General features: G+C 44.6%; 1 protein-coding gene across 1 annotated transcript; it reads right to left on the reverse strand.

Annotated features, from left to right (window-relative positions):
- Positions 1-272: 272 nt before the first annotated feature.
- On the reverse strand, positions 273-10,547 carry lrrc32 (leucine rich repeat containing 32). The gene is made up of 3 exons (XM_017429139.3): positions 10,415-10,547; positions 7,228-7,372; positions 273-3,614 (listed from the first exon to the last, which is right to left on the reverse strand). The coding sequence occupies exons 2-3, from the start codon at positions 7,324-7,326 to the stop codon at positions 1,755-1,757; spliced, it is 1,959 nt and encodes a 652-aa protein (XP_017284628.1). The 5' UTR covers positions 7,327-7,372; positions 10,415-10,547; the 3' UTR covers positions 273-1,754.
- Between the last annotated feature and the right edge of the window lie 4,528 nt (positions 10,548-15,075).

Genomic DNA, 15,075 nt, shown 5'->3' on the forward strand with positions numbered 1-15,075 from the left:
AACATTTTCCTTCACAAACTTTAGTAGTGTTTTCTTCATTTTCAGCTTAAAGGCAAATCGTTCTTCAGTTCTCCGGTCTGTTTTGGCTTCAACCAACTTTAAAACGTCCATCTTATTAAAACATTTCATTCCTAAAAAGGTACATACCAGTGGTACCTCTCTAATATCTGTATTTTAACTCTGGATTCACTTCATTTTGTATAAACACTAAAAGAAAGAGGCCTTAAAAAGGGGGATCTTTGGAATTTCGCTCCAAGGTTCCATGTTTCCAGATTTCCACATCTTTGTATAACAATAAAATAAAATTACAACCACAGTTGGTTTTTTTTTTATTGCTGCTTGGAGGCTTAAAATGCAACAAATACCCTTTTAAAAACCATATTTAAGGAGAATAAAAAGATAGAAGCGGGATATAGTTGTTGCAAGTCAGGATCCTGGAATATGTCAATTGGAACATCGTTTGATTTTAGGAACATTTGGACCTGGTACAACAGAACCAGTGACACTCAAGAACCTGAGAAATTTGGGATCTTCAGGAACTTTAAAAACCAAGCATCTGGACTGCAGGAACCTCACCGGAAAGGGGACCCATAGAACATCAGACCCTTGGAACCAAGGATTTGGGATCGTAGGAAGACTCAAACTTAGGGTTTTGGGAACGCTGGGAATATTAATATATTTTGGTTTCTTTTTTCAGGTTTTATTTCCTCTTTTAGGTCTAATTTCTGCAGTATATTTTAATAAATTTATTTTAGTAAATCCTTGTGTGGTTTCCTTTAATGTTGCCCCACCAAACGAGCCTGGTGGACGTAACATGTGTAATTATATAATTCTATATTTGTTAACGAACACCTTTAACGCTTCCAATCCAGCATGTCAAGGGCTTCAATCGGTATTTTCTGATTTTATGCTAACCGTTGTTTTTTGGGGTTTCCAAAACTGCAGTTTTAACTGTGGATTTTGTCATAGTTACAGACAGATAGGAGACTGGTATGAGTTTATATTTACAGCACAGATTCAGTGAATAAATCTCTGGAAATCTTTGGTTGGAAGTTCTTCGGTCCGGTCTGCTGGTGCTGCTGTTGGCTGAAAGTGTTTTAGTGTTGGTTCTTGAACTGTACATTCATTAAGTGGTGTCAGGAATACATTAACACTGCTGTTTCAAGAATAAATATGTAAGTTTAGATTCTGCTGCCCACACGTCTGGTATGTTCGTCTGCATCGAACGCCTGAATGCGTCGTCTGCAGAGCTTCGCACCAGGCGGGGACAGCCAGGCGGGGTTTTGGTATTTTGTTTGTTTTCCGTCCTTTTCTTCGGGTCTCTAAAGTAATGAGTGCTTGGGAAAAGCACGTAACAAAGAAGTCGAACTTCCTTTCAAATCCACCTTTCATTGTGGTCTGAGCGCGCCGTCAGGGGTGAAAGCTGCATTTCCTTAAAAAACACTTTCAGATGCTGCTCGAAACTGACATAGAAAAAGTCCAGCAGAAAAGCCCAAATCTTCTGCATTAAGAAGAAATCCTTCATCAACCGCTGCTTTCTATTGTTTGTTTACTTATTTTGCACAACTGCTTCATGTAGAGGATATAAAGGCTTCACGGAAACGTCTTTGCAGTCAGTGATGGCTCTTAGCAGTGGTGATCCAAATTCAGTGCTTAAAGTTGTCCATAAAGAAGATTCTGAGCGTCACCAGACTACACATTCACATTTAGACCCTTCAGTATTCTCTTGTACAGACGTCCTTGAAATGCGACTCCTACGCGTGAAATCCTCGGTTGCGTTTTCTTTTCCTTAAACAGTAACACAGAACCAGCAGCGCCGTGAGGACCACCATGGCTGAAAGCGTCGCGATGACGACCACGGAGTAGTTCGGGACGTCCGGTTGGCGGCACATCTCCTTGGTGACCCTCTCGATGTTGACCGGCTCGGGGTAGTCCTGGTGGACGCAGGTCACGATCTCGATGTCGGGGACGGTGACAGAAGAGTGCTGCATCATGTGGAGGAAGCCGAGGTTGTCGCAGCAGCTCAGCGGGTTGAAGCCCACGTAGAGGGTCTTTAAGGAGCGCTCCAGGGCCAGGACGCTGGACTGGTCCAGGGTCACCAGGTTGTTGTTCTGCAGGTTGAGGGACTCGATGGCAGACTCTTGGTTCCACGTTGGTAGGCTGTTCAGCTGGTTGGTGGAGAGGTCAACGTGTCTGAGGCTCTTCAGGGAGGACATGTCTGTGTTTAGACTCGATATGTTGTTTTCTCTCAGGACGAGGTGGACCAGAGAACGTTCCAGACCAGAGAGCGAGTCCCTGTGGAGGTCCAAGCCCGGGTTTAGGGACAAGTCTAGTAACTTCAGGGGGGTGTTTACAAAGGCATTTGCAGGGAGGGTCCTCAGATTGTTTTCGGAGAGGTACAGGAAGTGCAGGTTGCGTAGAGAATCGAAGGACACGCACCCAGAAGAGTTCTTGTTCGGGTTCATCGGCGTTGGGTCGAGCCGGTTCTGCTCAGAGCCACAGATCCTCAGATTGTTCTGCTGGAGCTGAAGGTATCTGAGGCACGGCAGGCGTTGAAACGTTCGGTGGTCAAGAACTGTGAGGTCATTTCCTTGTAAGAAGAGCTTCTTCAGCGACGGCAGAGCATTGTCCCCAAACGTCAGACTCTGCAGCGAATTCTGGCCGAGGTTAAGAATCTTCACTCTCTGCAAAAGGCCTTTAGAGGTGGCCGAAAACGAGCCGATACAGTTATTACTCACATTCAGGACCTCGAGGAGCTTCATACTGTTGAAGAAATCCTCTGGGATGCTTTTGAGTTTGTTGTAACTCATGTCCAGGTATCTCAGATGGTTAAAAGTCAAGTTTGTCTGATTTCCCGTGTTGTTGACCGTCTGGAGATGGTTTCGTGAGACGTCCAGAAACTCGAGCACAGTCTTTTCTGGCAGAGGAGGCAAGTAAAGCAGTTTGTTTTCACTCAGATCAAGAGAGCGAAGTCTGAACAGATCGTTCGACTCCACGCTTTGGAAGAACTCGATGCTGTTCTTGCTGAGGTTCAGAAAGGTCAGGCTGTACAGATTGAAATCCAGGATGCACGTGATTGAATTCTTGGACAAATCCAGCTCCGTCAGGTTATCCAGGGAGTCGAAAGCCCCGTCTTCGATCTCCAGGATGACATTGTTGTGGAGGTTGATTTTCCGCAGGGACGACGCTCCGCTGAAGGTGTTCCGAGTGATTTTCGTGATGCTGTTGCCGTTCAGGGAAAGGTTGGCCAGCGATGGAGATTCAGCCAGGAAGTAGTCCGACATATCCGTGTACAAGCCGTTGTTTGAAAGGTCCAGAGACTCCACGGCTGTCAGAGGGCCGATGTTTATTTTGGAGTGGGCAAAGACATTTAAATGGTTCTTGGAGAGATCCAACACCCTGAGATCCTTCATGTCCCTGAAGAGTCCCGGCTGGACGAAGTGGATCCTGTTGGAATGGAGGTTCAGCCGATGGAAGCCGGTGTGGAACCCCAAAGTTTCCTCGGTGAGGTTTTGAACCTGGTTTCGGGACAGATCCAGCATTTGGACTCCTCGGGGAAGGTTGGTCGGTGCGGCTCTGAGGCTCAGATCGCTGCAGAACACGTCCATCTGGATCTGCGGACAAAAGGACGAACATGCAGGTCTGATTAGGACGGCCTGATCGTGACACGACCGACCGAATGTTTGGAGCTGAACTCATGAGTCAACAATTTGGCAGCAAGAAAGATAAAGAAAAATCTAATCAGCAGTGAGGAAAACACACCTCACACTTTTATGACCAGAACATGTCATTTTCCACCCTAATAAACTGAAATATTCAGGTTATTAAACGTGCTTTATAATAGAAACCACATGGCGACGGGATCCTGTGTCCAAAAACAGCTCGTAAAGCTGCCCCCCGCCCCTGTTTTCTCTCCGCAGCCGAACACGTTTAACTCCTCGGCACATTTATCGTGTAGTGAAACGGGCATTCCTGGCTGCTGACAAGCCGGCGGCGAACGAAAACGCCGACCTATTCGCCTCCCGTATCCGATGTCAAACAAATAATAAACAAAAGCCGCCGTTTTCTCCAGTTATTCCCACGTTTTATCAGCGATAACGCCTCAGCCTGCGTAGAAAGCAGCCGATTGCGCTCGTAATCTCTGATAAAACGTATTTAGGTCTCCTGATGTGTACCGGCTGATTCCCTTTGAACTAGTATTAACTTTAAAAAAATTTTTTAAAGTTTGTGTTTGCTGTTTTTTTATTTTTCAGTGAACATAAACTGAGGTCTGACAACCAAAACTTGATGAACTTGGTTTAAACTTGTCTGTTTCCAGGTAAATCTTTGATTTATTGTCTGTATTATCAAAGATGGGTAATCATGTACCTGCCTGTCTCTATGAGTGTTTGTCTGTTAGCAAAATATCCCACGAACCTGTGAATTCATTTTAATGAAACTCTTACAAAGTAACATTTGGATGTACGTCTCCAACTGGAGTCAAACCTTTTCAAGATGGCCGCCATTGCTAATCGACTGTACCAAACGCCAAAATGGCCACACTTGAGTCAATTTTTCTGCAGACACCGAGCTAAAGTTTTGTGTGGCAGTAGCTGAGAGTGATCCCCAACCCGTACTCCGAGCTCTAACAGATCCTGTAAGGGGCGTTCGTTTAAAGCTCTCAAGATGGCCGCCACCGCTGATCCACCTCGGCGAACACGAACATGGCTGCAGCTCAGTTAAATTCACAGACGCCGACCTGAAAACGGAAACTAAAGAAGTGGCTTTACGGTGAAAATGTTTTTAACAGGAGGAACCAGGAGAGTCGCCCCCTGCTGGCCGGTTTGAGGCGCTGCAGCATTGGCCTCATTTCTCAGACCTCAAGGTCAGAATATATTTATACTCCAGGCTTGTTTGCTTTGATATTTATTGCTTTCAGATCTCCATTTTGGAAACTTTGGCTCATTCTTTAAGCGATGAATAAAATGTTGAGAATAAGAATTAAAGTTTATTTTTTTAATTCAGGCGTCGCGTTGAAAACCGCCCGGGGTTTTTTGAAGTACTTAGCGCTGAACTTTTTGTGGCCTGAAGCCAAATCTCCCCCTCCAGACGCAAAGGGCAGCGTTTTCAGGCCCACCCTTCTTCAAATCCTTCACTTTATTTGTTTAGTTTCGCTCGGTGTCTGCACGCCCCTGGGATCACGCTTATCTGATTTCTGCATGTGAGCAAAGACAGACGACTTCTGCGCCGTGATTCAGGCTGAGCCTCCGAGAAACACACAAAGCCGGCCAAGCCTCACGGAGTTTAACAGTTTGAGACGCTTGTCAAGTAAAATCTACACTTTTATAAAGTTTAAATCCCATCTGAGCAGCTCAGTTTGAGGAGTAATTGGTTTGTTTTGCAGCAGCAGTAATGACAGGATAGGAGACGGGAAATGACACCAGGATGGACCCAAAGCGGGGACGCTGACGGTCTTCCTGACCCCCATGAGCCGACCGGCGAGTCCGACGGAGCTCTGAAACAAGGATCCTGGTTTACACAGAATATATCACCTTAAACGACGGCCTGCGTTGCTCTGCTGTAGCAGCACCGCCGGAGAACGGCTCCTCTAATACCTCTACAAGCTCCGCCTCCAGGAACACACAACCAGATCAGGCCAAAAATATCCCCGAATACACGAATCATTTCTCCTATTTGAATAAAATTTGCAACAGACTCCATTTATGAGCTGCTTTGGGAAATAACCGATTCTTTTTCTACAATCGAACCCCTGTCAGCAGGATTTATAACTTCATCAGGAATGAGCCGGATTGGACTTTTTAAGCGTTTCGGAGTTGCTCCTAACAGGATTCATCCGGACGCACTTAGAAAAGGAAGAAAAGCCGTTTGAGGCGCGATCGTTCTGCAGCAGCGAAACCTGAACTGATATTCTTGGTATTAATAGAAACACTGATGACCGCAGAGAAAAGTGACGCAACTTTACTTTCGGGGGTGAAGCTAATTTAAGAAAAGACGACTTGTTGCTGCTTTTACTTTCGCAGGTTCATCCCAAGAGTTAAATGTATAAATGTGCAGCTTAAAGGGCCAGTCCGGTGATTTATCAGCCGTGACATCCGTCCAGGCTAGGCTAACGGTTAGCTCTTTAGCTCATGTTGAACCTCCACACTTTTGCATTTGATCGTTCGTTTCTCCTCTACGTGCCGGTCTACTTGGTCCAAACGGTTCCTCTGGACCCGGCGGACTGATCCACAGCCAGAACCGTCGGGATAAAATGATCCATCTGAGCTCGGCACGTTCAACACGGACGGCGTTCCTTCACAGCGGTGTGATGCTTTTCAGGAAGAACACTTTTATAAAACCTGAAAAGTGACAAACAAACAAACAAACTGCTCTCGGATGAAGACTTTTGCCTCTTCCTCGCGTCACAGCTCAGAACTGTCCGACATGACATCACGTCAAAAATGTCCAGACTATCCCTTTAAACTACAGTGAGACCAACGACCCTCAGGAGGGAGGGGAAGGAGAGCGATTTGCACGCAAGTCCAGATGTTTCTTTTTTCTTTTTTTAACCCACAGGAGCGCAGTCCTGTTTGTTTGTTTGTTTGTTTTTGTTTGTTTATGTTCTGGACGAATCCTCCATCAACTCTTCATCATCGAACCTCCCGGGAAACGACGAGTCATCGTTAGGCGTGATGAGACGGTTCGATCAGAGACAGATGTTTCAGCCGAACGGTTAATCATCCGAGAGGAAAGCAGCTGATCGGACCGCAGCGAAGGACGGGCGATCATGTAACCGTTCGGAAGACGTCTACAACTCGGCTAACGTCGGAGCCGAGACGAAAACGGCGGAAAAAGTCTGAGTTTTACCGATGCTGAACACGTGAGCCGATCTTTGTTTAAAACTCTGGCATGAAAGGGAATGACGCTTTTATAAAATATTTATTTATTTATAGAAATTCATCCTGAAGTTTGCCTCTTTTCAAACAGTCCTGTGCAGATTTAGCCTCAGCAGTTAAAGACATTTAGTTGACCGGACGACGGCGTCCTGAAGACTGGAAACCATCAATCAGAGATTCAGATGTTTACATCATGAAGACCAAAACATTAAAATGAACCTGAATCTGCGCCGCCGTTGCCATGGAAACCAAACCGAGGGAAGGATGGACCGGTTCTGACCGACCCGGCTTCAGTTTTTAAAAAAAATAAAAGGGGAATAAGAGGACCGGCCCGGCGCCTGTGAGCACTTACCACTTGGCACGGGGGGAGGTGGCGGCGGGGCAGAGCGGACGCCACGGCGGCGGCGGCGCAGCTGGCTGACAGCAGGAAGAGCAGCTGGAAGGCGGCCATGGCGCTGCGGAACGCACCGAGTCCGAATCAGACGGATCACAGAGACCTGAAAGCAGGAAGCAGGTTATATGAGTCAAAAGAACCAAAAATAAAAAAAAAGGAAGGAAGCGCGGCGTGTGACACGGTGACCTTTTGACAGAACTATTTATCCCCGAACGCAAACGGGGCTTTTTTTAGTTTTATTTTTTTTTCCTCTCGCAACCTCTGGCACTTCTCAGACTGATGGCAAGAAGCATGACTCAGCAAATTAAAGATCTTTCTGTTTAAGAAAAGGGATTATTTCATCAGGCTTGAGTGAGTCATCATTTTGTTGTTTTGTTTTTTCAGCACAGATTGTTTCCTGATGGGAAAACAAAAACAATGTGTCATGTCTATGGAACCGACGGAACCGACAGAACTGGTGATGAAGTCATGGTAAGTTCCCATGAGGATGAGCTGGTAAACAAGCAGCGGAGAAAAAGGGGGTTCCCTGACCGGGGACAGGTCCGTCCCTGACCGGGGACAGGTCCCTCTCTGACCGGGGACAGATCCGTCTCTGACCGGGGACAGATCCGTCTCTGACCGGGGACAGGCCCGTCCCTGACCGGGGACAGGTCCGTCACTGACCGGAGACTGGTCCGTCCCTGACCGGGGACAGGCCCGTCCCTGACCGGGGACGGATCTGTCCCTGACTGGGTCAGATGGAGGTCCGATGAAGAAAAGCCGTCATGTGAGAGGAAGAGGAGCACAAAAATAAAAACACTTTTTATTAATTTTCTCTTTAAAACCAGACATTCTGTCAACATGTGAAGCAAGAAACCGACTTTTCTGCCTCCTAATTATTACTTTATATTATTCTACTTTTATTGATACCATAGGTGACACGAGTCGTCCTACGGTCGGTGAAAACAGAAGTTTTTGTATTTTTTTATTTAAATAACTTCATTTAACGGTACTCAATGAAAACTTTGAAATCAAACATTAAACAAAGTTTAACCTGAACTGCATCACACGGTGCGGTTTGAAAGCGTTCCCTCCTGTAGTTCTCCGGATACGTTTATATGTAATTCTGAAACGCGGGTCTGCACTCAACGTAAACAAAGCCATTTTTTCTGTTTAATCAACAGGTCTGAGCGTAAATACAACACATCAACATCGTCGGAGTTCTCAATCCCTGACGGCTCGACCAACAGACATCGTTGACCTGGTTTCAGTCACTTCAGCTGTTTTTGTAGGTAAACAAACAAACGGCCGCTGAAGTTCGGTTACAAAGACGCATTAAACGCTGATGTCATGAAGACCGGCCCAAATAAAAATAAAAGACAACAAAAACAAATTTAGCACATTTTTTCACCCTTTTTAACATTTCTTTGAATTTATTTTGTAAGCAGAACTTGAGACCGAACCGTTTGTTTACCTGCAGAAACAGCCGAAGTGACTGAAAACGGCTAAATGATGGCGACGTCCATGTTAGAGCCGTCTGAGATCAAGAAGTCCAGCAATTTTGACGTATTTACGCTCAGATTTGTTGAGTAAAAACAGATTTAAAAAAAAAAAAAAAGTGCTTTGTTTATATCGAGCGCAGACCCGCATTCCAAAGTTAGAAATCCGGAAAACTACCAGAGTGAACCATTTCGAACTAGACCGCGTGATTAAAAATCAGGATAAACTTTCTTTATGTTTGATTTTATGGTTTTCCAACGACGACCTTTAATCTGTAAATCTTAAAAGAGGAACAATCGACACGCTGGAAACCAAAACAATAAAGCAACGTCTGTTTTTATTTTTTATTTTAGTTTGTTTTACCTGTTTCAGCTCAGGTATTAGTAGCCGAAAGAAGGTGTTTTACGTAGACGGTAATGTAAAGTGCAGCCACAAACAGGAAACTCATTAAAAAGTCGAATCGGATTAAAAACTTACAAAACATCTACTTGTTTAGTCATTCATTCCTTTTTTTTTAAAACTTCTATATTTTTTAAACACGCTTTATTTCTGGTCATCCACACATGCTGTAGCACCCCCCGCGCCCACGATTCAGAGGGGCCCGGATCGTAAATAAAGGGATAATTCGGATGTTTTCTGACTCCCGGTTCAGGTGGAAACGACGGTTCGGCTGAATTCAGTTCTGTTTTTATCTCCACCGCAAATCCGGCTGATCTTTAAAAAAAAAAAAAAAACTCACAACAGGAAGTACCGTCTGACGTCGAGTTGAACCTGAGCGCAGGATTTCCCTCCGGAGAAACCACATGTGTGAAACATGTGTTCTGCACATGGGACACATTTTCCACATGTTTGTGGTTTCTGTTGTTTTGGTCGGACGGATTTCGAGAAGAAATTTAAAATTAAAAGAAAAGCTGATTTTTTTTAAACCTGATGAAGCAGCTCTGAGTTTAAATTAAAGGTTTAGTAACTTTAGAAGGAATGCATATCACCCGCCGCCCGTAGCCAGAGTTTTTACAGAGATCATCTTATGATGACAGAAAAAAAAAAGACAAAATTTGAGCCGGTTTGGTAAAATCTTTAAACAGGATCTCACATAATCTGTTGGAGCTCAGAGTACGTGCCGAGGACGACTCTCAGCTACTACCACGCCAAGTTTTACCTCGATATCTATAAAAACGGCTGATTTAGAGCTATCGTCGAGCTTCCTGAGGTGGATTTTACCGACAGCGAGAATCGACCCCAAGCGGATCTGTCTGGCAAGATGCTCAAATTGTTTATTTCAGAACAAAATATCACTTTTTCTGATTTCTTTACGTGAATTTATAAATAATCTTAGAGGAACTGAAGTGGTTAGATTAATGTAAAGCAGCAAAAAGTACAGACGTCTGTTTCTAAAAGTGTTTTCTGTCATAAAACTTGTTTAAATGCTTTAGTTTTATCTTGTTAAATTAGATAACTGTCGCTCAAACCACAGGTAAGTTGTCACAAAGCGGTGGGAAAAGTGCGAGAAATCGTAAACGGAGATAAAAGGTGAGGAGCGAGGATTCGTCTCCATGGAGAACTAACAGTTTCTGCATCCCTGAAACATCTGGACGTTTCCTCAGCCGTCACTAAATAAACGAGATCAAAGCTGCTTCCTCGTCCTGTTAGAAACCGCGGCGTTTACCTCGGAGGACGTCTAATCTTCTGCACGGCTCCAGAACCCGACCGTCGGACCGACCCAGAGGCGCTCTAGCTGCTCCGGCTGAGTCCGGACGCCGACATCCTGCCAGAACATCCTTCATCGCTCGGCCTCTTCCTCCTCCCACTGCATGGTGGGGAAAGGCCATATAAGGGACGCGTCTCCTCCTCCTCCTCCTCCTCCTCCTCTCCTGTCATCCTCAAGCTGGACGGTTTCCTCAGACAAACACGAGCCCTCCTTGGAATCTGAAGCATTTCTGTTTTGTTTGTTTTTAAATCATCGTCAGACTCAGATTTTTGGGCTATTTTTAAAACAACAACCTTATTAGGGAACGTTTGGGAAGCAGAGGCCGAGCATTCCCTGAAGGGTTGCACGTCGCCCGCCGCCTTCCGCGTCACGCGGGAACCGTCGATCTCGCCTCGCCGCGGTCAGAGCGCACGCTGTGAGTCACTCCCAGCTACTACCACGCCGAGTCTGAGCTCAACAGCTATAAAACTGACCGAGTTACAACCCTTTTTGTGTTTGCTGAAGTTGGTTGGCTGTGGCGGCCATCTTGGAATGGGTCAACTCCGAAAGCTAATCAGCCGTAAGATGAACGTCCGGCGACGATTTCCTGAAAGATTCGTCAAAATCCGTCCAGCGGTTCACGAGATATTTCGCTAACGGACAAAGAAACGACCGCGAGTCCCTCCCGAGTGGCTGAAGAGGATCTGATGTTTGTTTGTTTGTTTATTTATCAGCATGTAAACAAACACCCCTGTGAAGATAAACAACAGCTGGAATATTTCACGTCAAGCAAAAAAAAACGGCTCTGTGTTCATCTACCTGTTAACGAAATATCTCAGGAGCCGCTCGACGGACTTTAATGAAGCTGTTAGGGACGAACGACTGCAGCCGACCCGATTCAAGATGGCCGCCAAACACAGACGGCTCCAACTGAAGTCACCTTTACAGATGTTGAGGTAAACTCTGGCAGCAGCTGAGTTCCGACAGCAGAGAGTGGAGATCCAGTTTTTAAAGCTGAGATGTTCTGTAAGCTGGATTCACACGCAGGTTAAACTCACTCCCCTCACAACAGAGGCTCATTTGGGTCTTTGGTATAACGAACATCTCAGCTTTGAAAGCTGGAACGCCACTCTCTCTGCGTTTTGAACTCAGAAAGCTCCTCGGATGAGAAGCTGCAGAATAAAAGTTGGTTTTGTTTTTAACCTTTTTTTATTTTTGGGTTTTCCGTGTCCTGGATGCCTGAGGGTCATTGACAGCTCCTTCCTCACAGTAAGATGTTAGTTTAAAAGCCAAACGGAGGCGGAGGAGACAGGCCTTCAGTTTAGAGTAGATCTGAGCTTCTCCTCGAATCGGGGGGAGGCGAAACACGACGTCTGACTCGACCAGCAGGAGAAACGACGGCGATTAAACGAAGAAACGAATCCTTCAGGCTGAAACGACGCTCGACTCAACCTTTAAACCCGACATTTTTTTCCCGCTCTTCCTGATGTCTCGTTCAGGTTCTGATCAGAGTCTTTAATGTTGTTTTAATCCACATTTAAACCCCAGATTATTCTCTTCATATCCTCAACCTTTATGTGCCGTCGCTCTTCATAAAAATGGGATTTTTATGTTTATTTGAGACATTTTTGTTGCCCAAAGGTGTTTAGATTTTTTAAATTAGCTCCTAAAAGGTTTAATTAGTCCTGAATAAACGACAAACGCTGGACTTTAATTCACTTAAATCTTTGCTTTGACTGATTACAAACAGAACATTTAGTTTTTTTACTCACAGTTGAAGGTTATTTATTGGCCACAGGAGGGCAGCAGAATTGTTTCAGTAATTAAATCTTTTTATTTAAAAGCAGCTGCTCAGTTTAAGACCCCAAAAACGATTTGGTTACCGACTCGATGAGGTCGTTTATTCATCTTTTCTGCCTGCTTCAGATAAGAAGGAGCAGATAATCCAGAATCAGTCCGTAACGCTCCTCGTTTTCAAGCCAAATAATAATAAAAAACACTTTTCTGTCAGATGAGACTGAAACCATTAAAAAGATCTGCAACAGAACCAGAACTGAGGCCAAAAAACTGCTTTAAAAACATCTAACTTAAAAAAGGGCTAACATTTAGTTTTTCTTGTTGAATGTTTCAAAATTAAGTCATAAATGGATCTTTAGCTGCCCTGAGAATAAATTAACATTTCAAACAAAAAAGAAAGGGATATTTTTGCCATGTGGTTTAATTATTCTAATGCATGCAGTTAAATGTAAAAGTGCAGAAGAAATAAAAAGAAGAGTATTCTCTTCAAATTAAGTAAAACAGAAATAAAATGATGTAAATGTTTGACTTTAGGAAGCATATTTATGGAAAATAAATGCCCAGAAGTAACAATCAAACCCTGTCTTTTTATAACTACATCATTTTAAATAAAGTGCATTTTTTTTTACTCAGTTGTTAATCTATATAAACAAAAAAAAATGGTCATCCTTCGGATCAGCTCCTTTTTGGGTCACCGGCGCACGACCCGGTTAGAAGTGAATACGCGGAGACGTCTTCAAACATGGAGGATCTCTCAGTGTTTGTGGCATAAATGTTATGTTTCAGAGCCGTAAAGCTGCGCCGGAGGCAAGACGTTTAGCTTCCGGTTCTGCTGAGAAGTTGTTAAAAATTCTGCGCCGCCAAATACGCCGGAGAGTAAATGAGGCGACACAAACCCAACAAGCTAGCTTTCGGCACACCTGAGTGACGTTTACCTGCTGCTTTCTATAGGAAATAAGAAAAGTCACTAGCAGAAAGCCTTACCTGGCAGGTGTGCGGTCCGCAGTCGCAGGAGGTTCGGTTTCCTCCTCATCCTCCCGGTCTTCATCTTTTATGTGTTGGTGTCGCTTTCAGTTAAATGACCCGCGTCGAGTTACAACACGGGACGGGGGGGGATTGTCCCCGTCCGCCGCTTTAGTCCCGGGATTCCCGGGCTTTCTGTTTCTTTTTCTCCCGCCTCCGGCATCAAGGACAACAGAGAGGAAATTAATCTGCATTTTAAATAAATAAACATAAAAAATAAACCCTGCAGCGGGACGAGCGGAGTGTTTGCTCCACATTAATCAGTAAATCGATGGGATAAAAGCAGCGCCGCCTCCAGTCTGCGGGCCGACACCGCCCCCCTGCGGCTAAACACGGGCACTGCAGCCGGTGATTTCCATCTCCATTCACTTCACCTGAGGGGATTTTTTATTTATTTGTTTATTTTTTTTTTACCTGGGAAGTGAGGGATTAATGTACAGAGATGATGCTCTGAACAGTAAATAAAAACTGGACAAACTGCACTTTCTGTGAAACTGCAGCAGGAGCCCCGAAACCTTCAAGGTTTGACAAAATAAAAGAGGAAGACGAAGTTTGTATTTATGAGACAAACGACGTAAAGGAAACTGGGTAAATCTGGCAGCACTGGTGAGAGATTTAAAACACCTGCTGACCTGTAAAATCACCTGAAAGTTACAGTGAATCAAGAAAAGATCATAAAAAAACAACTTATTGAATAAATAAATTAACTTTTTACTTTCCTTATAAAAAAAATCAGCAATTTATGGCATTATTATTGATGACCGCAGGGAGACAAAGGCAAAAAGGACTCACAGAGGGACGTGAAAAGACAAGATGAATGCATAATGGGACACAAAAAGGCAGAAAGGGGAAACAGAAGGGGACAGGAAAAGGTCAAACGGACATACGGGAGGATGTAGAAAGGTCAAGAGGACATAAAAAACAGGCAAAAAGACATACAAGGGATGTGGAAAGGCTGAAAGGACATATAAGTGGACGTAAAAAATTTAGAAAAGACGTACGAGAGGACATAAAAAGGTCAAAAAGAGGCAGACAGAGAAATGTGAAGACAATAAAAGGAATAAATGGAACCGTAATGGGACATGAAAATGTAAAAGGACACGCAAGGGGACATTGAAAGGGAGAAAGGACATACAAGCGGACATAAAAAAGGACAAAAAGACAAACAAGGGGAGGAATGAGAAGACAAAAAGAAGGACAGAGGAAGGAAAAGCCAGAAGGACAAATCGTCCCATGAAATGTGATGAAAAAGACATTTCTTTGCATTTTGTCCCCAGGTGGACAGTCCTTCCCAGTCCAGAGAGACACTTTCTGCAGTTTATTCCAACATGTCAGTGTTTGGAGTTTAAAACTGAAAACCACAGAAGAAGAAGAGTGAATAAAGACAGCGAACACCGGGTTTCATGGCCAGAAGGAAGTTTTATATAAAATTTGAACAGTGGATACAGAGGTGATATTTATTATGTGTAAAAAAATACGTACAATAAAAGTAAAATAAATGAATCTTATCTTTTCTATCCCGAGCAGATGTTTAAGTTAGCTGATGAAATGTAAAAAAGGCACTAAATGTACAACATTCCAGTTTTAAAGAGCGGAGGCCATCACGGGGTTTGTCGTCCTCGTTACGTACGACGCAGTGCAGACTTCTACGGAACACACCGAACAAATTCAACAACACGACTATTTACCATCGAAGAAACACCGCCGACGGGCGCAGGCCCCCTGCCGACGGGCGAAGGGCTCACCGCCGACGGGCACAGGCCCCCTGCCGACGGGCGCAGGCCCCCTGCCGACGGGCGAAGGGCTCACCGCCGACGGGC

This window comes from Kryptolebias marmoratus, linkage group LG13 (assembly GCF_001649575.2).
Source record: "Kryptolebias marmoratus isolate JLee-2015 linkage group LG13, ASM164957v2, whole genome shotgun sequence".
Classification (NCBI taxonomy): domain Eukaryota; kingdom Metazoa; phylum Chordata; class Actinopteri; order Cyprinodontiformes; family Rivulidae; genus Kryptolebias; species Kryptolebias marmoratus.